Source organism: Crocuta crocuta, unplaced genomic scaffold, assembly GCF_008692635.1.
Source record: "Crocuta crocuta isolate KB4526 unplaced genomic scaffold, BGI_CrCroc_1.0 scaffold204, whole genome shotgun sequence".
Taxonomy (NCBI): domain Eukaryota; kingdom Metazoa; phylum Chordata; class Mammalia; order Carnivora; family Hyaenidae; genus Crocuta; species Crocuta crocuta.
The window spans coordinates 1,659,791-1,684,286 of NW_027529603.1; the positions used below are offsets into that span (position 1 = coordinate 1,659,791).

The following is a 24,496-nucleotide window of genomic DNA, read 5'->3' on the forward strand; positions in this document are numbered from 1 at the left end:
ATCATTTTTTCAGCTTAAATTCCAATTGAGATGGGATTCCTCCTGATGAGAGATTTCTTTCTGATGAGTATAATCTTTGTAGTTTCTCCTGCTTAGCAGAACACAAAAGGGCAGAGCACAGCCCACAGGTAAAAAGAAATGGAATTGAGGCAACCAGCAGCCACACAAAGATTAAAAGTAAAGTACTAAATGGGTAAAGTGTACAGTATATGAATTATATCTCAATGAAACTGTCAAAAAAAAAAGTTAAAGGTAAAAGTACTGGTTTCACCAGACTAACATGTAGTAGAGGGACTTGAAAGAAAGTAAAATGCCTTTAGTATTATCATGAGAAAAACTAAGCACTAGGTATTTACTTTTGCATTGACCGGTGTTCACCAAGAACTTCCTCCTGATGGCACTAAGTCCAGACCTTGACATAAAGCAGCAACATCTCATTACAGACTAATATGGCATAAAATGGTATGGGTTATAAAAGAGACTCAAAAGAACTGGGAACACTATAAATCTAGACTGAATCAAAAAAAGAGACTAATTTCTAAGACAGAATTTCCTAAAGAGTATTCCATAAACCACATTTGTTCTGTAAGACATTAACAGATGTAACATGAAAAAAGGTCCCATGGAGCGCTTGGGTAGCTCAGTTAGGCGTCCAACTTTGGCACAGGTCATAATCTCATGGTGAGTTTGAGCTCCACATCGGGTATCCGGGCTGAAAGCTCAGAGCCTGGAGGCTGCTTCAGATTCTCTGTCTCCCTCTCTTTGTGCCCTTCCCCAATTGCACTCTCCCTCTCTCTATCAAAAATAAATAAACATTTTTTAAAAAGATGCCATAGATACACACACTTGAGAAACATTGGTTTAAACAAAGCTGGAAAGGTTTCTTTATTGCAGGACTTCTCAGAGCCTTTAAAACACTACTAAACATTGTGATGGGATAATGTGTAGTGTTTCCCAAAGGAATTTGTCTTTAGATCCTTTTTATTACCCCGTAAAGTATCTCAAAGGACCAATGTTTCTAAGTATTATACTATAGAAAATGCTGGTCTAAGCCATGCTTGGCTGAGGGCTTCACCAATTTCTTTACAAAGATAAAATTGGAAATTAATATGGGAACTATAAATCGTTTATAGTTTGCACATAATTACGTTTAAGTTAATTACACAATAAAATGTATATGGTTCTCACTCCATGATTCAGATGCAGTTAATTCAATAAATCTTAGTTAAAGTGAAATACCTTCAGATATTGTTCTAAATAGATAGGTGGGGTGGACTCTGATTAGGACAGCCAAGAGCCTGGTGATGAAAACAGGAAAAATCAGGCCAGGTACCACAGTAGCTGGGCTTGTTTCTGCCTAGGTGTGGCCTTTTGTCAGGGCTGGAATGGTCAGAGAACACCCTTTGTGGCCATTAGTCCCATCTTAAACACATAAATACATCATTGTCATTATAGAAATTTAAAATTGACGTTCAATAACCACAACCACCTGATCCTCAACTTGCATTGCTAAATAACAACAGCAACAACAACAAATGCAATGACATATCTGCCTGAACTAGCTCCTAAGAATGTACCACCTAGAAGGAACTCCTACTTGGCCTCTGTCTACTGTCCCCCACACCAGACCCCATGAGCCTCCTTTCTAGTGGGCTTCTCCACTCCAGAGTCCCTCCCTAGAGCCTAGGAGTTCACTTGGCTGCCCCACAGTGAAGCCTTTGGGTCATGTGCCAACTTCTGAACTCCAGAGCAGAGCCAGATCCAAAGCTGGTCCTAGGTCGGCCTCCTTCCTTCCTTCCTTTCTCTGGCCCAGATGGCCACTTTCCCACTAGAGTCTCCTTTGGAAACAATGGCTTGAGAGCCTGCTGAGCCACACCTCTTGCTTCAGCCAGCATCTCTGAGTATCTGCTGTTAGCCTGATTCTCCTCTTCCTGTCCCCTTTGGGGGTCCCTGTACCCATTCTTCCAGGGTCTGCTGGAAGGCACGAAGCAGCTAAACCGAAGAAGCTGAGTCTCCTATATCCTTTCCAGACACAAGGCTCCATCTGTCTTTTCAAGTAGGGGAGATGGTGCCTGAGGTGAATCAGGTTCAAGTGAAGAAGGCTCTGTTTTCCATTTCTTTTCACTATGGGCAATTGTCAAAAGCAGCAGGCAGCTAGGGGCTGGAACTGATTCAGCCTGACACCCAGCTACCCATGGAAACACCTGCCAACAGAAACCACACTTGGGGCCTTTAAGAAGAGAAGTCACCTCTGAGCCTGCTCCCTTGGCACACCTTGCCTGGAAGATAGCAGCCTGGAAACTGCTTCTCTCCCAAGTACAGCTTTCGAGGCTGGTCTCAGAAAAGAGAGGTATGTGTTCTTTTCCTCTCTGACTCTTGCAAGTGAAGCAGTAACTCACACATCTATTCTAAAAGAAATCAGTGAAAGAGTCTAGGTCGACCAATTATAGAGAAAACGGTTATAAGCTTAACCAGGATGATGGTAAAAGGCCAGGCCAGAAACTGCAACATAAGGCAGTCTCTTAGCCAACAAAGGATTTTATTTTTCCTTCATCAAAGGGCTGCTGGGAAACAACAACTACAACAACAACAACAAAATACCATGGCTCCTTGCTGCCATCAATTTACTTGCATTCATCAAAGCAGTTTTCAGGAGAAAAATATTTACTGGCTGATGAGCACATGTCTCAGTATCCTTTGTGAGGCTGTTGGGGTCAGTGTCACTCTGGTCTTTGGCTCCAGGCCTTCTGGGTCCCTTCTAACCCTAAGAATGCAGTTTCAACAGCAGGGCAAAGGAAAACAGTAGCCTTCTCCCATATAAGCAGTCCCTGAAGACAAGAGGTACATAGACCCAACCCCATGGCCAACCACCACAGTTTCCTGAAGTGGTGGTGGTGCCTCTTACCTTCCAGACATCCATACCAGAAACCTGGGAGTCATCCTTGACTCCCTATCTCTCCACCAGACTTCCAGACAGGTACCGTATCCTTCTATTCCATTGCATTAGGATCTATGTATGTGTCCCTCCTCTCTTTCTGCTTTAGTGTAGGCTTTCATCATCTCTTGCCTGGATTATTATTGCACCACCTCCATATTAGTTTCCAACCTCCACTGTCACTTTCTCCTGTCTCTCATTCAGTATTGGCGTGATAGTCCTAAACTCAAATTTGATGTTATTCCCTTAATTATAACACTTCATTCATTCAAATGCACCCTTTTGTTTCTTCCTCCATGCCCTTTGGCTGGGCCCTTAGCCTCACCACATCTTATTGGTTTGCCAAGCTGCTAGTCTTCTTCTAAGAGCCAGTTCAGCAATGTCTCCTCTGTGAAGCCTTCCCCGATCACTCGATGAGAGCCCTTCCTGTTTTCCTTTGGCCCTGCTTGACCTGGTTCTTACTTCGTGCAGTGCTAATTACTCATAGTACCTAAAGCCATCTTGACTGTGTGTATTCCTGAATCAAGAATCTGTGTTGTCAAGCCCAGCACAACATCTGGCAGAAAGTAAGTACTTAGTGTTTATTGAGTGAAGAAAGGAATAGTAAAGGAGAAGGTGGAGGCCTGAGCAAATCTGATCCTCCCTTTGGAATACAGGAAAAGAGAAGAGGATGCTCCTCTTCCCAAAACCTGAGAAATACTACTGGGTTATAGTCCCAGACCACAGGATACACGTAGGTCAATTTCCCTTAGTGGCTTCCTGCTATTTTTACAACGTTCTCTCTGCCACCTTCAGGAGGTACTATGGCCTACTCACTGAATTACTGTTTTGACCACCCCCAGCCCTGAGTGTCAAGAGGCAAGAAGAGTCTGAGATATCTTTCCAAACTCACATGATCAAAGGGTCAAAACCTCAGCATTCTTCATCTTCTCCTAAGAGAGGTGCCACTATTGCTCAGGAGCACCCTCCACTGATTTCCACTCTTTCTTGACATATATCTAACAGCTTCCTCTAGCTCTTTGAGCCCATCCTTCTCCTGGCCACCTACTGGAGAAATCTCATTTGTCTCTATCCTTAAAGTATCCAGAAATGAGCATAAGCTTGTGAACTAAACAAATGAGTTAATGGATAATATGGGTTTCAAGGAGAACAGCATATCTTTTAGGCATAGACCCCATCTGTTGCCATATGCTTGTGTGTGTGTGTGTTTGTGTGTGTGTGCGTGTGTGTGTCTTAGGTCTTTGAGAGTACAGGAGGTAAGGTTTTGCCTGACATAATTAAGTCCTTAAAAGCTCCATTCCTGCCTCCCCCCCAACAAATCTCTTCCTTTCCAATTGCAGCCAAAGAAAAGATATAGACTGTGAGGCTGCACCAACCAGCCCAACAGACAAATAGGGCCAGAGAGACTATCCCTGCTGCTCACACAAACAACAGCCCAAATTCAACCCAATTGCTCAACAGAGAGCCTTGGATATCTGGGAGCTTCCCTAGATCAGTGAGGTGTGTGTGTGGTTTGGACACAGAACTGAGTACAAGGTGTGCCTATCCCTGGAAGTTTCTTTGGAAAATCTGTGCTCAGAAACACTCAGAATTGTCTAGGAGATGAACACAGAAGGAGCGGAGCACAGGGACTAGGTCTCCAAGAGCAATTCTCATTCCTTTCATAAGGAGACAGGAAAAGACCCTGGGGAACTCTCAGTGATAGGCCCAGGCCTGGTTCAGCTGCTGAGATGTAGCCAGGCCAATTAAGTTATTGTGATGGGAAAAGAAAGGAAGCCATTCCTTTCAGGCAAACTCCCACCCCAGACAAGAGGCTCCGTGCAGCTGTGGCAACAGCAGCAGCAACAACAGGGCAGGGATCTCTTCCTCTTCTTCCCACTAGCTGGGAACTAATGCTTAAATTAGCACCTTGGAAACACCCAGATCTGCTGGCTGTGCTTTCTCTCCCAGCTCCTGCCACTCTCTTAGACCTCCTTTTCAAACCTGAGGTTCTCTTTCAAGTAAATTTAAAAAATAAAAATAAAAATCTTCTTCCCTAGAAGAGCTTTTCAAGTAAGGAATGCTTTCTGGATTCTTTCCACCGCTATGGGTGAGGAAGGGTTATTTAATGATGGAGTCCCTGTGACAAGGCCTCTATCAGAACAGCTTGGTCCAGAAAGGAGCAATGATGCTGATACCTGCATTTTGCCTTGTTTCCATTAAGGCTAAAGGAGACAGCCCCTACTCTGCCCTCAGAGGGGCAGGCCCACACTGAAGGAGTGAGTATGAACAATAAAATTCTGCCAAACTGTATCTGTGTTGCTAACCACTGTGTCCCCAATACCTAGTGTAAGATCGGGAACACAGCAGATTCTACACAAATATTTGGTGAATGAATTAGCTAAATCAGTGATATCAACTCCCTATGATATTCCTTAGAAGACAGAGTGAAGAGCTATTGCTTAAATTGTAAAGAGATGGTTTGTCTTCAGTTCATAAATGAAAAAATGGAATCCAGAGAAGAAAGACTTCCTAGAGGTCTCAATAAATAATGGCAAGAAATAAAATAGGTCACAGTTGAGTCTGAGCCTGGGACTCTAGTTCTTATGGTCTACCTAAATACCTCTAAAGAGCCACTTTGCTCTTCTCTTCTGTGGTATAACATTTTGACTCCTTATGCCCTGAAATGAAGGCTCTTTCAGAAATGCTACACAAGGGTCTGCTAGTCTCAATAATGCACAGAGCATTTAAAGAGTTCTGGGGATCCCCTAGACTTCAGCCTGGAAATAGAGGTCAAGAGGCAGAAATCTACAGGACACAGAAAAAGGTCTGAAGGCAACCACAAATTTTCTGATGAGTGCCTCCTTGCATAAGCACTTTTAATCCAGAGTCACACAGATCAGAGCACTTCAGGAGTTTTCTGGGGGGACACTATTTACTCAAACTATCATTAAGAATTTCAGGCAATAACAAAGATAACTAAGAAGCCCTTGTGACCTCATTCCTTTCCCCCTTTCCTTGGACAACTATTGATTACCTTCTTAGGAACCCCAGATGGGAGGCAAAAACCAACTCATTGTTTTCTTCTCCTGACTAACTTGGAACTCCTTTTCCTCCTATTTCATCCATCCTCTCTTTTGTTTCTTGATTAGATGCTTAGAACTGGAAAGGCCATCTAGTTTGACAAGCCAGGTTGGCTGGAAAGATAATCCAGAAAGGAATGTTGTCTTAAAAACCAGCCTAAAGTTCTTCAAGTTCAAGGGAGATTTCTCAGCAGGATTTTCTGGCCCCCAAATATTCCAAAGATGGCATCAGGCTAGGAAAAAAAGTCCATCAGCATCTCTCTCCCCAGTTTAATACTGTATACTTCTGTAAAGCTTCTCTGTTTGGGCTTCTAGAACTAAGTAGTAACAAAAAGGAGAGAAAAGGCCACCCATCTCCTGCTAGGTGGCTCCTAATGATTCTCTCTACCATCCCCCAAAAGGTGTGGCTTAGAGTTGGTCACGGGTCCCTGCCAAAATCTGTCTGGTCAGCTGTAATGGGCAGGTTACTTACTCAGGAAGCTACAAAGCACATCTGTTAGCCAGGGGGATAGGGACCCAAAGGGGGAACATATTCCTCATCTCCCCACCTAACATAAAAGGAGGAGCCTTAGGGAGGCCCAGATCTTCAAGCTTTAAAGAGCTCTGCTAGACTCCAGCAGAGCTCAGAGAATAGGGCATCCACGCCTTCAGGTTCCTGGCCAGCCCAGCCTCCTTCCAGCTCCCCCTCAGGCTCCAAGGAGGAAGGGAGAAGGAAAAGTGAACAGAGCGGGGCACTCCCTCCCTTCCCCCTCTCCCTATACCAGCTGGCTAGGCCTCCGCGGCGCCTCTCGGCCCACTGCCCACCGCCGGTCGTACAAGCCAGTCAGGTAGCCCCCTAAGCGGTGGTCATCGAGGCTGGTCTCCCCTAAGCTTGGCCTTGGTCGCTCGCGTCGCCCTCCCCCTTCCATCCTCTCCGCGCCGGCAGCGATGACATCATTCCTCCCAGACTCCCGGACCGCGGACAGGCAGCAGGATGGGCGCCCAGCAAAGACTCAAAGCACGTAGGCCGAGGATGCTGGGGGCTCATCGAAAGGGTGGGCACAGGCGGTTCCAGCGCGACCCCGCCCCCTCTACCGTCGATTCCTGAGCTCTTTCATCCGCACCCCTGTTTCTCCACCTCGCCGCCGAGCTCTCTCCTCCACGACTCCGGCTCTAGCACCCCGAGCCTAGACTGCCTGCGCTCTCCTCAGAAGAACGTTATTCAGGGGTCCTGCACCGACCCCCCCGTACCCACCGGTCCTTGGCCCAGGCCCTGCGTTCTCATCCGTATCCAGCAAACTGGCAGGCATACCCCCTCCTCCTCCGCAAGGCTATTCCAGTCCCTTTTAGTCTAATTGCTCCCTGGCCCCCTCCCCCGCGCTGAGCATCATAGGCCTCTAAGGCTAAGCGGCTCCTCACCTCTCATCCCAGCCCCTAGGCCTGCCGGCGGCGGTGCCCCATGACAGTTTTCCTTCTTTTCCCAGCTAAGGGCCTCCACTAGCGGTGTGCACCATTGTGCCCCAAACGTTCCATCCGACGGCCCTTCCCGTTGCTCTCTTGGCCTGTCTCTGTTGACTATGCCCTGAGCCCTTACATGCCTTTCTGCTGTCACCCTGCTCATTCTCCCACGGTTTTCTAGTCCTGCAAGTCCCCATCCCCCGGCGATGCGATTTCAAGGTTCGCTTTGCTCCATCTCAAGGCGCCCCCTCCGCACAGCCACCAAAACCTGATTCCCTCCTTCCCTCCCCCTCGGGCAGCGCCCCCTCCCGGTCCTGGCCTGCCCGCCGCCCGCCCCCTCACCAGCGGCTGCATCTCCGAATGCGCGGTGGGCACCTGGAACCGGTCGATCTCCTCCATCATGGTGCCGGCGGGCNGCGGCGGCCCCAGCAGCCGGGAGGGTGGTGCAGACTAGGCCGCCCGGGACTAGTCGGGCGGGCAGGCGTCGGGGCAGATGGAGGGGTGGGCGCAGGGCAGGAGGTTCGCTGGCTGACTGAGACCAGCGTGGCCCGTGGGCTTGCCTTAGAGCTACCGCAGCTGGGGCCCGGCGGAGCCGCAGGTCTTGCCTCGCCTCCTCCTCCGCCGCCGCCTCCTGTCAGCAGCTCAGCCACTGCGGTGACTCGGCAACTCCACTTCCGGGTCCGGGACACCGCCTGGACTTGCATTATTCATGAGGAGGTGGTGCCTGGATGCTCCAGCCCCTCCCACATGCTGGAGTTTCTAATGCTCTCTGCCGCGGGTCGTTTTATTCCTGAGGGGGGCGGGTCTTAGTGGAGCCGGAGATTCCCCGCGCGCCCAGCTCCGCCTCTCCCTCGAGCCGGGAGGGGGCGTCAGAGGCGCCTGCGTCTTGGCTAAAGGTTGGTTGCTGGGCAACCGCGTCTGGGAGGAGCCGATTCTATAGTGCAAGGGCGCGGGGACCCACAACGACTGCTGTCCCCAAAGAACCCCTGCGACTGGGAATTGAAGTGAGAGAATCCGTATTTCCAGTGCGTGATCGAGGGGACAAATACCTACTCCTCAGGCGAGAGAGCATTTTGTAGGTGTTCCAAGTGTCGAGATTTTTCCTGCTTCTTCCAAGATGCCCCATAAACAGCCGCCTCGTAAGCAGGTACCACACACCCCAACTGCCCTCTCCCAATGACTTCTGGCCTTCGCCGTCAATGGCCACTGATTATACTTCTACTGATCCTTCATCTTCCTTTCCCTGTTGACCCTTACCTTCTCTCCCCGTGACCCCTGGCCTGTGTTTCCAGTGACCTCTAACCTTGTCCTCTCTCTCTCTAATCCTAGCTTCCTCTCCCACACTGCTCCTGACCCACTATTTCCTACTTCCCTTTCCTTTGTCCTCACCATTCCATTCCTTCTCTCCACTCATACCACAGACCCTCCTGACCAGTCATCCTCCTTACCTCCCACCCCCTCTCCCACTGATACCTTCCTCGTTGCCCTCACATTCTTGTCCCAAAGAAATTCTTTTTCCAACCCTTTGCTGTATGCCCAGCGCTGGGCTAGGTGGGGACACAAGCCTTTGAGACCCCACAGAGGGAATGCAAGAGAACTGTACAGGAGTCACAGAACAGATTATGTACAGGAGTTTGGCTTAGATTTTCTGTGCTGAGAGACTTGTGAGGAAAGAGAGGTCAGGTAAAGAGGAAGAGGAGAGAGATCTTTTTCCCCATTCTTACCCCCCACTCCCTCCTCACACACTTGTACACACCAAACACTGGCCCCCAACTATTTCTGGAGCCTCAAATGTCTCTCTTTCCTCTGAGTCCCTGGACCACTCCTGTGACTCATTCAGCCATGTGAACATTGTGTCCTTGCTGCCACCTGGCCAGATGTCATCCCTTGGGTAACTTGGATACCCAAGAGTTAGCCCCTTCATCCACCAACTACAGAGTTCTGCTTTCCTCCCCAGCATCACTCTGGAAGGTAAGGTAAGGCCCAGCTTCTCAAGGAGCCCTCTGTGGTTGTCACTCAGTCCTTGAAGAATTCACTTTTTCCAAACCCTTTATGAATTATCACCTTGAGACTAATATGCAGTTTCTGACTCTGTGAAGCAGGACTTCCATTTATTTATTCTAAATTTCCCTCACTCAGATCTAGGTATTTTGAGGTTTGGAGAGCAAATCTGTGTCCATGCTCTTTGTTACTTTACATATTTTGGTCTGGCTTTCTCCATGTTAGTCTTTGCTACTTTGCTTCTTTCACCTGTCCTTCCAGAGCAGGTGGACTCATCTTTCTTAGATTTCTGCAACCACAGGAGGCTGCTGTTCCTGTATGGCCATCCTCTAGTTTTATGTCGGAGTTGAGCTGTGTTTTGAAGCTCATGTACTGTGTTTTGGCCTACTGACTTAATTTACATAAAGTTTGTTTTAAATTCAGCATTACTGATGTCTGGTTCACAAACAATGCAATGGAAATTTTAGTTGTACATGTTGACAAGTTTTGACAAATTTATATACTTGTGAACCACCACCACAATTGAGATATAAAACACTTCCTCTACCCTCAAAGTTTTCTTTTTATTTTTAAAATTTTTTAAATGTTTTATTTATTTCTAGGAGAGAGAGAGAGAGAGACAGCATGAGCAGGGGAGGGTCAGAGAGAGAGGGAGTCACAGACTCTGAAACAGGCTCCAGGCTCTGAGCTGGCAGTCAGCACAGAGCCCGACGCGGGGCTCGAACCCACGAACCGCGAGATCATGACCTAAGCGAAAGTCGGATGCTTAACCGACTAAGCCACCCATTCGCCCCTACCCTCAAAGTTTTCTTGTGCCTCATCTCAGTCAGTTCTCCCCAACCCTGCAGGCCCAGGTAACCATTGCTCTCTGTCACTTGCAGATGAGATTTGTGTTTCCTGGCACTTACAGTTTCAACAAGCTTGGGGTCAGTTTCTCCAGCGCATTAGGGGAGACATTAGAGTCTAGTTTCACTGAGAGCAGAGAGAGGTGACAGCAGATAGAAAGCAGAAAAGCCTGGGTCAACTGGCCATATACACATGTACACATGGAAACAACCCTCTACTCACATGTGAATACACTGGCTATAGACACATCAGTGCTGCCCCCTAGAGGGAAGAGCTGTTTCAGTATTGTGTAAATATTGGTGAGTGGGGCATGAGAAAAGGTTGGGTTGTGCTAAGTTGTATTCTTCACTCTCTTGTCTCAGTGAAGGGCAGTCAGGGTCACTGGTGAGCTGGGTGTGGGACAGTCTAGACAGGTTTGAGAAGTTGTGCCTTTCCTCTGGGAACTGAGTCCAGTGAGGGAGACAGAACACAGGCACACAAAGATAAGAGAGGATGGCATCCCTAGGGCTGGCAGGAAGAGAGACATACAAGTTGAAGCAGCCTAAGGTTCAGGGAGGATATATCTATGACTTGGCTGCCTGCAGTGGAAAGGGAAGGTCAGGACTGAGCTTGTTAGGGGACAGAGAAGAGTTTAAATTCCATTGGTCATATCACTCCAGTGATGAGAACTTTCAGTGGCTCCTTCTTGCTCTCAGGATAAAGTCCAAAAAGTCCAACTTGTTTTGTTTGGCCTGCAAAGCCTTGCAAGGTCTAGCCTTTGCTACTAAACCTACTTTAGATCCTACCATTGCTCTGTGAAAATTCCATAGTTGCAGCACACTGAACTGCCCTCGCTTCCTGGAAAATGACATCCACACATTCTTCTCCTCTAGGCCTTTGAAACTGCTGTTTCCTCTACCTGCCTGGTATAATCATTTGTCTGCTGCCACCTGTTCCATGCCATTCTGTCTCGAATTTCTTCATTTTCCAGCCATATATCAGGTCTCAGCTTGACTGTCATATTCTATAAGGGATTAAGTCCCCTTTTTGGAGGCAGGATAGGGTGATAGCCCCCCTAGGCTATGTGATAGTATAATGAGAATGTCTGTCTAATTCATCGTTGATTCCCCTGAACCTAGCACAATGCCTGGAATATATTAAATTCTGAAAATGAAATGCATATGAGTTCTGAATGCCTGAAGCTATTCTTTAGAAATTTCTATCTGAGTGTGTTTAACGTATAGGAAGGGGAGGGGTGCCTGGGAGGCTCAGCCGGTTAAACGTCCGACTTCAGCTCAGGTTATGATCTCACGGTTCGTGGGTTCCAGCCCTGCCATCGGGCTCTGTGCTGACAGCCAGCTCAGAGCCTGGAGCCTGTTTCAGATTCTGTGTCTCCCTCTCTCTCTGACCCTCCTCTGCTCAGGCTGTCTCTCTCAGAAATAAATAAAACATTAAGAAAAATTTTTAAAATAAAGTGTAGGAAGGGGAATGCCTGGAATGAAGAGACTAGTGGGGAGTGATAACAAGAAAATGTCACTGTAGAAACATGTTTTTCTGGGTTCATGTTTATATCTGCTTTGGCAGTAGGACTATGAATGATTCAAATTTGAATCACATGTACCCATGTCTTAAGAGTGGGTATTAGAGATTTAAGAGGTCAACAATTCTGATGCCATACTCATTCTCATTCAACAATTATTTATTGATCATCTACTATATGCCAGGTACTGTTCTAGGCACTGGTGATATAGCAACAAACAAAACAAAAATCTCTGCTTCGTGGAGCTTATCTTTTAGTTGGAGGTAAATTGTCAATAAACAAATAAGTAAAATATACAGCTTATCAGATGGTGATAGGTGTCAAGGATTAAAGTAAAGCAAGGAAATGGAGTAGGAAGTTCAGGACACCAGCAGATTATGATTTAAACGTTGCAGTCACAGAAGGCCTCACAAAGGTGGCATTCAAGAATGATCTGAAGGAAATGAACAAGTTAGCCAAGTTAGGGCATAGCAAGAGTAAAGTTCCTGAGATGGAAGCTTGCTATACACGTCCTGGATCAGCAAGGCAGTGGGGGGCGGGAGGGTATAAGATCAGAGAGGTGTATCCCTCTACTCCATACGGTTAATCAAATAACCCATTGCATATTAAACTGACTGTGATAGAGCTCCATGAATCATAATTTCTAATTAAAATGCATGAATATCAGGCACCATAAACCATGACCAGCTCAAACATCACTGGTAATGCCCCAATAACAAAGTGTCCTTCCCGAAAATTTTGAGAATTCCAACTGGTTGCAATGTGTGTATGCGCAGGAGGAGCTTTGCAGCATTGCCACACATTGCCTGGCAGCCAGACTTCTTAGTAGAGAACTGAATTAGAGTCTTCTGTGAACTCCAGTTAAAAGCTAATTTTAGTTTATGACTAACAAATTTTAGTACTTCTTTATAACTCAGTTAGTTACCATAAAAAAAAAATCAGTCTGGAACTTTGCATCATTTGCCTGTGAGAGCCAAAGAAAGGACTTGTATTTGCATTTTTGGATCATGTTATGGTCTCTCCAGAGGCCCCTCAGGGACAGTACTTTTAGAGCTGAGGATCTTGATGAGAGGTGACTAGGGTAGGGGAGAATGGGCAAGAATGCATACAAGGCCAAAATAGAATCTTAGATGATTCTAAGATTTTGAGTCTGGTGACTGGGCCTAGGGTCCATAGAAGAAAGGACAAGAGGAGGTGAGCGGAATTTAAGGGCAGTTACTGTGTTTCTATATGTTCAAACTAAGACATCTATGCTCTTGTGACCATTTTTCTCAGTGTCATCCTTATACCTCTTATCTTCCTCAAATGCTAGATATCGCTAGATATCTTTTACCTCTTTATCTCCTAAATACCTCTCAAATCAAACCACTTTTTTTTTTCATATTCATTGCCACCTTCCTACCCCAGCCTACATCATCTCTCACCTAGAGTACTATAAAAGCCTTATACTGGTATTTCCCTCATCCACTCATACACCTTATAATCCATTCTCTACAACCACATCAAGTGATTTTTTTTTTCAAACTGTGAATTTGGGTGGATCAGTCCGTTAAGCATCTGACTCTTGGTTTTAGCTCAGGTCATGATCTCAAAGTTCATGGGATGGAGTCCCACAGACAGCAGGGAGCCTGCTTGAGATTCTCTCTCTCCCCCACTTTCTACCCCCCTCCTGCTCATGCTGGCACTCTCTCTCTCTCCCTCAAAATAAATAAACATTTTAAACCTATCAATTTGATTATGTCATCGGCTGCTCAGAACCCTTCAATGATGTTCCCATTGCTCTTAGGATAGGGAAAAATTTATAGATAACCCTTCAGAGGCCTATATGGGCTGAGGGCTGCTTAGATCTCTAAGCCTTAACTTTTGCCACTTTCCCTTATTACTGGTGTACTTTTGTGCTGTTCCTTCTCTCTGGAACATTCATCAAATCCTTTCTCATACATGTGCTCCTAAGATTTCAGCCCAATCATCAATCTGCACAACCTGCCCCAATGCTGCTGTCCTGTTAATGAACATAGGATTATTTCCTTTATTATGTAGTCTCATTGCCCTTGATCCTTTCTTCCTTAGCCTGCATCCTAGTATGTAATTATTCACTTGTTTGTGTAATTATCTAATTATTGTATGTCTCTCCCATCAGACTCTGAGCAGGACCTGTGGATGTTTTTTCCTCACATCTCTTCTCAAGTTCCTAACAATGGCCATCAGATCAGAAGCTCTCAATAAATGATTTTTTAAAATATTTTTATTTATTTCTAGGAGAGAGAGAGAGAGAGAGACAGCGTGAGCAGGGGAGGGTCAGAGAGAGAGGGAGACACAGGCTCCGAAATAGGCTCCAGGCTCTGAGCTGGCAGTCAGCACAGAGCCCGACGCAGGGCTCGAACCCACGAACCACGAGATCATGATCTAAGCGAAAGTCGGGCGCTCAACCGACTAAGCCACCCAGGCGCCCCTATCAATAAATGATTTTTGAGTGAATAATAGAATGTGGCTGTGAAGTAGCATAGAGTGCTATGAAAGCATGTAGTAGGGTATGCTAACACTGATTCTAGGGGGTTGAGGACAGATTTCTGGGAGGAGCACCATGATTTAAGGTTTGAACAAAGGAAGAAGAGTTAAAAATGTAGGATAAGAAGAAGTGACCAGAGAAGTTAGAAGACAACATAGAATAGAAGACATATAAGAACGTACACGGGAGACAACAAGGAAGAATGGTGTCCTTAAGAAGGGTGTGTTTATAGTGAATTTACAGTGTTTATAGAGTTTGTAGTCAGCAATGTTGCATGCTGCTAAGGGGTCAATGAAGATAAGAACTAGACATAGCCTTTAGATGTAATAATTAGGAAGTCACTGGGGACTTTGGAAAGAACAATTTCTGAGGTAAAAGCCAGACTGAATGGAACTAAGAAGACAGTAAAGACCATATTGACAAGGATTTTTTAAAGGGATGACTGTAAGACTTGACTATGTTAAATGCCAAGGGGAGGGACCCATGCATAGATAAGAAGAGATCGGAGATCAGGAGACAGATAACATATTGACTAGAGCCAAGTCTCTGGAAAGAGGAGGTGAGAGCGGATCTTTTGTGGACAGGAGACTGTATCAGGGGAAAAGAGAGGAATAAGGGATGGATGCAGATGATGATAATTTAGAGGTTTAGTGGCAGGAAGTTGAGAGAATTTACTCTTTAACTCTAGTAGTGTTATGGAATTCCTTCTGGAAGTGATAACTAGAAAACAAATTTTGCCAATGGCTGTTCCATTTTGTTATGATTATAGTCATGCTATTTTCAGAGTTACAGTCTGAGGTTTGTCATGCACAATTATCAGATTACAAAACAGCTGTTAGCATTTGTGGCCAGAACTTAGTCTCCTCCCCTGTTTACTGTGGAACCTAGCATATTGTTAGTACTCAGTATATGCCAGGTACTCGAATAACAATGGCAGAGAGCTCTTGTGCTTATCCCTGGGATTTGCAGCCTGCAAGCTGATGGCTGAAGAGTAATTTTGATTCTCTGGCTCCAGCTGTGAGCAAGTGACATGAAATTGTTTTCTGCCAGTTAGGGATTTGAATGGAGTATTCAGTCTTCCCTTTCACTGAGACAGAGTTGTATGGAAGAGGCAAGTAAAGGACACAGCTGTTGATCAAACTTTTTCACTGTTTTATGTCTTAGAACACTGTCTTACTAGTGGAGCCACTGGATTCTTGGGTTTATATCTTGGGTTTACATCTTCTGTTTATCTCACCTCCTAGATTTGAGAACTCTTGGAAGTAGGACCAACTCCACCTTGGTTTTTCTTTAGCTGTCATCTTAGGATCTGGTACATAATAGATGCTTAATAAATACTGGATGAATGACTAATGACTGCATAGATTAGTTGATGAGAAAATAAACGAATAATGGAAAGGTTCAACAACCTGAATGCTAACTTTTCTTTCTGGGGCTGCAGCAGACATGGCTCATGACTTTGTCTTTGTCAAAGCAGCAGTCTTAATTCTGTTAATTATGTAGGGACCCTACTCCTGATGTTAAGGGGTTTTTTTTCTACTTTTATCTTTAACTCACATTCATTTTCTCATTTGTTTTTTTCCATGTGTCATATAGTCAGCCTCAAATTTTGCTGTGGAACAAATTAGAATATAAGTGGATAAAAAAAATCTGCAAATCCCTAGACAGACACATGGTTCCAACCCTCTGCTTTTTGTTAATGATTTTGTTTCCTTGGCCTGGAATACCTAATGCTTTCCTATTTCTGCTCTTTATGGGCCTGGCAAACTCTAAGGCACACAAATTTCAGTTAAGCTCTTTAAATCACAAAGAAGAGGGGCGCCTGGGGGGCTCAGTCAGTTAAGCATCCAACTTTGGCTCAGGTCATGATCAGACGGTTCGTGGGTTCGAGCCCCGCATCAGGCTCTGTGCTGACATCTAGCTCAGACACTGGAGCCTGCTTCAGATTCTGTGTCTCCCTCTCTCTCTGACCCTCCCCTGCTCACTCTGCGTCTCTCTCTCTCTCTCTCAGAAATAAATAAAACATTAAAAATAAATAAATAAATAAATAAATAAATTGCAAAGAAGAGAGGCTCACTTAAGTTACCTCAAGTAAAGGGAAGGTGGCTGAAGGAGTAAAGGGTATTTGTGGGGGATTGTGGGTGCATATTATAAATACATAAGTAGCCTAGCATCAGAATTGGAAAACTATTGGTTCTGAAACAGATGTAAGTACTAATTACTTTTTCATATCTCTCATGGTCTCTCTACTTCTCTTAGCATCTGTGTTTCATTCCCTATTTTCATTTCCTAATCAGCAAACTTTTCCATGGTTTCTGCTCCTTCATAACTGTAGTGTGTTTCCAACTCATTATGTCACTTTGGCCTCTCTCTGACTCACACCATCTTCATCACTATCTCTATCCAACCACTGTTTCTCGAGCTATTCCCAGTTCAAATCTTGGAGAAGGAATTTGATTGACCCTAGCTTATCTGTTCACCCTAGACTGTATCAGGGAGGGACAAGATCCTGATGACTTTCCAAGCAGCCAAAGCTATGAGCAGGGCAGTTTCCCTTACAAGGAGTGAAAGGTATAACCTGCTTTACTCCAAAGTGACTTCTACATTGTTTCTGAAAAATCTCTTTCTCATACATTGTGCAGGAAGGGCTTCCAATTTCTTCCAACCCAGTGCCTCTATTCAGAGCTGATATTTACATTACAAAAAGTTCTGTCCTTTACAAAAACCTTTACTTTAGGGTTGTTGTTTGTGTGTGTGTTTTAAACATCCCATTTCTGCAATGAGTTTTAAAATGCAGCACACTATATATAACTTTTAAAGACCTTAGTATAGGGGACTTATATTCTAGCCATGTTGGAATAATCCATACAGATCTTGCCTTCCCACTGTAAACAGCTATAATTCTGGACACAATATATGCTGCTTTCCGTCAGGACAGTGATTCCTGGGGGAAGGAAAGCACCCAGCATGAGTCATGTGTTTATCCTTGCTCTCTGGCTGGGAACATTTTCTTAACAATGGCTCAAGGAGGTAGATCCCAAAGGAGAGTGTGCTGATACCAGTGAGATAACCCAGATGATAGAAGTAGCAGACAATGACTTTAAAGCAGCTGTTATAAATATATTTATGCACTTACAGAAAATATTGACTTAAAGGATGGGGAATCTAAGCAGAAAAATGGAAACAATAGAAAAATAAATATCGGCCTAACAGCTGAATGTGAAGATGAGTCCACTGAAATTATCTAATCTGAAGATCAGAGAGAAATAAGATTAAAAAACAAGAGCGTTAGTGACCTCTGGGAATATGTCAAATGTGTATTTGAAACATGTATATTATTGGAACCCCAGAAGGAAATAGAAGAGGAGGGAAATATTTGAAGATATAATGGTCAAAATCTCCTAAATTTGGTGGAAACCATATAGTATTATCAGAAGTTCAGTGAGCCCCAAACAGGATAAATACAAAGAAAACTGTAAGTCTCTCATAGTCAAAATACTGAAAACCTGGGGAGCCTGGGTGGCTCAGTTGGTTAAGCATCCGACTTCAGCTCAGGTCATGACCTCATAGTCTGTGGGTTCCAGCCCCACGTCGGGCTCTGTGCTGACAGCTCAGAGCCTGGAGCCTGCTTCAGATTCTGTGTCTCCCTCTGTCTCTGACCCTCCCCTGCTTGCTCTATGTCTCTCAAAATAAAGACATAAAAAAATTTTTTTAATACTGAAAACCAAAGATAAAAATAAAATCTTGAAAGTAGCCAGAATAAAATGACACATTGCATACAGGAGAATAATGATATGATTATGGCTGACTTCTTACTGTTAACAGTGGAGGTCAGAAGACAATGTAACAACATATTAAAAGCACTGAAAGAAAATTCTGTCAATCCAGAATTCTACATCTAGCAAAAAATATCCCTCAAATAAGGTAAAATAAATACATCTTAAGATAAACTAAAGCTGAGAGAATTTGTCATTAGCAGACCTTCATTGTAAGAAGTACAAAAGGAGGGGCGCCCGGGTGGCTTAGTCGGTTAAGCGTCCGACTTTCGCTCAGGTCGTGATCTCACGGTTCATGGGTTCGAGCCCCGCGTCGGGCTCTGTGCTGACTGCCAGCTCAGAGCCTGGAGCCTGTTTCAGAGTCTGTGTCTTCCTCTCTCTCTGACCCTCCCCTGCTCACGCTGTCTCTCTCTCTCTCCTAGAAATAAATAAAACATTTAAAAAAAAAAAAAAAAAGAAGTACAAAAGGAAGTTTTGCAGGCTAAATGAAAAATTATATTTGATAGAAGCTCTATCTCTGGGAAGGACCAAAAAGTACTAGAAGGATAAATATGTGGCTAAAGATGAAATACTAGATCTTTTTCCTTCTATTTATTTTCTTAAAAAGACATATGTGGCAGTTTAAAGCAAAAATAATACTATTATAAGGTGGGACTTATAACATATATAAAAATAAAATATGTGACAACAATAGGCCAAAAGATCCGAGGTGGTGGTGGTAAGTGCAATTAAGACGTTACAGGGTTATTACACTTTGAAATATGAAGTGGTATATGAATTATTCTTGGTAGACTATGATATATCTAGAATGTGTATTATAAACCTTAGAGTAACCACTAAAAAGTAATACAAAAAGGCATAACTAAAAAGCCAATAGAGAAAATAAACTGAAATACTAAAAAAATTCAGTTAACACAAAAGAAGGCAGAAGTTGAACAGAGGAACAAAAGAAGATGGGAAAAAAATAGAAAATGAAGAGAAACATACTAAGACAACCATACTTTACTTTTACTTTAATTAAAATGCAGTTTATTAATTAAAGGCAAGACCCAACTATATGCTACCTATAAGAGATTCAGATACAGTTTATTTTTTTAAGTTTATTTATTTATTTTGAGAGAGAGAGAGAGCCAGAGAAAGGAAGAGAGAGAACCCAAGCAGACTCTGTGCTGTCAGTACAGGGCTCCATCTCACAAACTGTGAGGTCATGACGTTGAGCCAAAATCAAGAGTCAGTTGCTTAACCAACTAAGCTACACAGGTGCCCCAAGAGATACAGTTTAAACACAAAGACATAGAAAGGTTGAAAATAATAGAGTATAAAAAATGATCCCAGCAAATGTCAATCATAAGAAAGTTGTGTGGCTCTAGTATCAGCAGGAATAAATGGGCTTCAAAAATAAGGAGTATTCCCAAAGATAAGTAGGGACATTTCATAATGATAAATGGTCAATTCAAGAGTCTTAAAATCACAAATGTGTATGCACCTATTAATAGAAGTTCAAGATATATGGAGGCGCCTGGGTGGCTCAGTTGGTTGAGTGTGAGACTTTTGATTTTGACTCAGGTCATGATCCCAGGGATCAAGCCCTGAGCCAAGCTCTGTGCTGAGTGTGAAGCCTGCTTAAGATTCTCTCTCTCTCTCTCTCTCTTTCTCTCTCCCCCTCTCCCTCTCCACTCTTCTTGAGTGTGTGCTCTCTCTCTCTAGGAAAAGGGGTCTCCTGTGTAGCTTAGTTGGTTGACCATGGGACTCTTGATTTCAGCTCAGGTCATGATCTCACAGTTCATGAGATGGAGCCCTGCAGCAGGTTCTATGTTGACAGCATGGAGCCTCTTAAGATTCTCTCTCTGCCTTTCCCCCTCCCCCCTTCTCTCAAAAATAAATAAATGAAAGTTTCTTAAAAAATTAATGATGAAATTCCAATCCCTCATTGGGGCACCTGGGTGTTTCAGTTGGTTAAGCGGTCCACTCTTAGTTTTGGCTCAGGGCATGATCTCACAGTTCAACAGATGGAGCCCTATGTAGAACTCTGTGCTGACGATGTGGATCCTGCTTGGAATTCTCTCTCTGCCCCTCCCTGGCTTGTGCACATGCATATGCACACATGAACGCACACACTCTCTCTCTCTCAAAATAAATAAACATTAAAAAAAGTTTTTAAAAAGTTCAAGATATATGAATCAAAAACTGACAGAGGTAAAGGGAGAAAGAAAAATACACAAAGACAGTTGATTTTAATACTTGTCTCTCAGTAACTGAAAGATATAGAAGATTTTTGTTAACCAAGTTGACCTAATTAACATTTATAGAACACTACAGCCAAGAACTGTAGAATGAAAATTACACCCAAGAACTGCAGAATGTTCACAAAAATAGACCATATGCTGGGACATAAAGTTAAGTCCCAAGACATATCAAAAGATTAAAATTTTACAGATTTTAATTCAATTCAAATTCAACATCCATCCATGAGAGAAAGAATCTCAGCATACTAGGAATAGTTCGAACAAAATGGAATTAAATTAAAAATAAATAGCAATGTCTTTAAAATATCCAAATATTTAGGAATTAAGGCACACTTCTAAATAAAGGTAGTAAAAAGAAGCACAAGGGCAGACAGTAGCTGCACTTGTAGTGAGCATAGCATAATGTATAAATTTGCCAAATCACTATGTTGTAAAACTAATGTAATATTGTGTGTCAACTATATTTCAATAAAAAAGAAAGAAAGAAAAGAAAAGAAAAAGCACAAGGGAAATTAGTAAACATTTTTAATTGAGTGGTAATGAAAATATGGCATCACAAATTTTGGGGTGTTTCTAAAGTGCATAATGGAAGTACATAGTTTTAAATGCCTGTTTTAGGGAATGAAAGGAAAATTTTAAACTCAATGTTTCATAGAAATAATAAGAAAAACAAGAGAGAAAATTAACAATGCCAGAAGTACATTCTTTGAAAAAGGTTTACAAAATCTAGCAGGCCACATCAAGATTAAAAGAAATCACAACAGGGGTGCCTGGGTGGCTCAGTCCATTAGGCATCCAACTCTTGATTTTGGCTCAGGCTGTGATCTCACGGTTTGTGGGATCCAGCATCAGCACAGAGCCTACTTGGGAGTCTCTCTCTTCCTCTCTGTCTCTGCCCCTACCCCACTTGTGCTCTTTTTCTCTCTCAAAAATATATATAAACTTAAAAAAAAAAAAAAAGAAATCACAACAACCAACATCAGGAATGGAACATGAGAAATCATTACTGATCCTACAGACATTAAAAAGGGTAATTAGGAAATAATATCACAACTTTATGGCAATAAATCAACAATTTAGATGGAATGGACAAATTTCTTGAAAAACACAGTTTACCTTGACACAAGAAGAAAAGGAAAATATGAAAACTCTATCTTAACTTAAAACCTTCCCATGAGGAAGGTTATTATTGGTTTCATTGATGAATTATATCAAATATGCAAGGTATAAAGAACATGTATCTTATACAAACTATTACAGAAAATGGAGAAGAGAACAAATCCCAACTCATTTGATTATGCCAGAATAACTCTGATATCAAAATCAAAGTTACTTCAAGAAAAGAAAATGACAGACCAATATCCCTTATGAACATAAATGTAAAAGCTCCGATAAAATATTAACAAACCTGTTTCAGCAATATATAAAAAGAATAATAGGTCAAGTGGAGTTTATCCCAATAATGCAAAGTTAGCTCAACAGTAAAAAATAAATCAAAGTATTTCTTCACATTAATGGAACAGGGTGCCTGGGTGGCTCAGTTGGCTAAGTGTCTGACTTTGGCTCAGGTCATGATATCACAGTTCATGAGTTCAAGCCCCTCGTGCTGGCAGCTTGGAGCCTGGAGCCTGCTTCAGATTCTGTGTTTTTCTCTCTCTCTGTCCCTTCCCTGCTCATGCTCTGTCTTTCTCTCTCAAAAATAAATAAACATTAAAAAAAAACAAAACAAAACAGGGGCGCCTGGATGGCTCTTGGTTTCAGCTCAGGTCATGATTTCATGGTTTGTGAGTTTGAGCCCCACATTGGGCTCCATGCTACCAGCATGGAGCCTGCTTGGGATTCTCTCCCTCTCTCTCTCTGCCCCTCCCCTGCTCACTCTCTCTGTCTCTCTCTCAAAAAGAAATAAACTTAAAAAATTAAAAACAAACAAACAAAATCAGAACAAAGGGGAAATAGCATATAATGACATCTCAATAGATTCAGGGGGAAAAAAAGGACAAAATTTAACATCCATCCACAAAAGATTAGTTTAAGGGTCAAATGAGATGATGTACTCAAAAGTGTTTAGTAAACTGAAAGATGTTATATAAACAGAAGGTGTTTTGATTGTCATCCCTCTGTGACACTTTCAGGGTTATAGGCTCATTTCTTTTTTTAATTTTTACATTTATTTATTTTTGAGAGACAGAGTGAGACAGAGTGTGGGCAGAGGAGGGGCAGAGAGAGAAGGAGACACAGAATATGAAGTAGGCTCCAGGCTCTGAGCAAGTGTTCAGCACAGAGCTCGATGCGGGGCTCAAGCCCACAAACCGTGAGATCATGACCTGAGCCGAAGTCAGACACTTAACCAACTGAGCCACCCAAGTGCCCCATATAGGCTCCTTTCTGATAAGGACCTCTTGGAGCCCAGATAACACACTTTTCAATTGTTCAATAAATGCCCTCAGAATGGGACTCAATTGCCATGCACAGCAGACCATGATAGAATAATAAAATAGTGACAATCACAAAGTCTACACTGCCACTGTTACTTGGTTTACTGAGTGCTAGGCTCTGAGTTAGATGCTCTTCATGCGTTGTTTTATTTTATTCTCTGAGCAACTCTGAGGAGACCACTAATATTTTTCTCTACCTTAAAGATAAGAAAATGAAGATTAGAGACTAAATACTTTGCTCAAGGTCACACATATAGTTCATAGCTGAGTCAGGAAACTAGCCAAGGTGTACTCTAGAGCTTCAGCTTTTAAATCCTACCTTTCTTGCCTTCTTTAGCCTTATCTGGCAAGGGTCCCATAGGCTTCCAGGGAGACACCATCCTGATCCCATAGACCCTTTTTCTGCATCCAGAACACTGTACTAACTTACACTGCACTAATAGCAAAGAAAAACCTCTTTAACTGTACTTTGTTGATTTTAAAAATTCTTTTTTAAATGTTTACTTATTTTTGAGAGAGAGACAGCATGAATGGGAGAAAGCATAGAGAGAGGGAGAGGGAGAATCCCAAGCAGGCTCTATGCTGTCAGCACAGAGCTCAATGCAGGGCTTGATCCCATGAACAGTGAGATCATGACCTGAGCCAAAATCAAGAATCAGAGGCTCAACTTACTGAGCCACCCTGGTGCCCCTGATTTGAAAAATTCTTAATTAGCACATTAAATTATAAAAGTAATGCACATTCACATTAAAAATATTAAAACCATGAGAATGAGTATACAGTAACAGTATTGGTCCCCTTGCCACAATTCTCCAGTCACATTCCCAAAACCAAACTGCTAGCAACAGAGTCTATATATTCTTCCAGAAATTTTGTATGTATATGCAAATACACATATATACATATTCTTAAAGTAAGCAGATGGGTCATCTATTCTTGTAGCTTGCTTTTTTATTTAACAACATACCTTGGAGAGCTTTCCATAACAGTACATAAATGTTTATCTCATTCTTTTAAAAATATGCATATTATCTTATTGAATGGCTATACCATAATTTATTTAACTAGGCCCCTACAAATGAATATCTAGGTCTTTTCCATTAAAAATATTATAAATAATGCTTCAGTGAGCAATTTTAACATCTTATACATGTGTATGAGTACTACTACAGGAAAAATTCGTAAAAGTGTAGTTGCTGAGTTGAGGGGTATTTGCATTTAAAATTTTGGCAGGTATTGCCACATAGCCTTATAAAAAATTTGCATCAGTTGGCACTCCCTCAATAGTGTATGGTAATATCTATTACCCTTCACCTCTAGTGTTTCAAAATTTTGAGATTTCTTTCAACTACACTTATTGAGTGCCTTCTGTGTGCATTAGACACTGCACTAGGCTCAGAGATTTAAAATGTAGTCAGTGTAGCCAGAGGAAGATTTGTTGGTGAATTACTGTTCCTTTGAGACTAAGAGCTTTTACCCTTTTAAAAATGGAAACTGCAAGCTGGTGAGGTATTTAGTTTCAATTTAGCTTAATGGAAACCTGTTAGTGAGTTTTAAAATAAGGACCAAGACAACTGAAATGGTAAACGAAGTCTCCTGGGCTCCAGGAAGGAGGATGCTGCATCTGTGGGTTTGCAGGCTTTGAAGAGCCCCTCTTTCCAGGAACAAATATGTTTCAGCATTGAACTCTTTGGTGGAAATGTGAGCTGCTGAAGACTCTAGTCCCTAGG

At 43.0% G+C, this 24,496-nt stretch overlaps 2 protein-coding genes across 6 annotated transcripts in view; one reads left to right on the forward strand and one right to left on the reverse strand.

Moving 5' to 3' along the window:
* FAM219A (family with sequence similarity 219 member A) overlaps window positions 1-7,854 on the reverse strand; it is a 53,790-nt gene extending 45,936 nt beyond the window's left edge. For 4 of the 5 annotated variants that reach the window (XM_077761901.1, XM_077761900.1, XM_077761898.1 and 1 more), the window contains exon 1: window positions 7,777-7,854. In XM_077761901.1, the coding sequence (XP_077618027.1) occupies window positions 7,777-7,836 (60 nt within the window). In that variant the 5' untranslated portion in view covers window positions 7,837-7,854. The remainder of the gene's footprint in view (window positions 1-7,776) is intronic. The other variant, XM_077761899.1, reaches the window with a different exon arrangement.
* A 536-nt stretch (window positions 7,855-8,390) lies between these two features.
* DNAI1 (dynein axonemal intermediate chain 1) overlaps window positions 8,391-24,496 on the forward strand; it is a 59,878-nt gene continuing 43,772 nt past the window's right edge. The window contains exon 1 of the mRNA XM_077761834.1: window positions 8,391-8,581. Within this exon, the coding sequence (XP_077617960.1) occupies window positions 8,552-8,581 (30 nt within the window). The 5' untranslated portion in view covers window positions 8,391-8,551. The remainder of the gene's footprint in view (window positions 8,582-24,496) is intronic.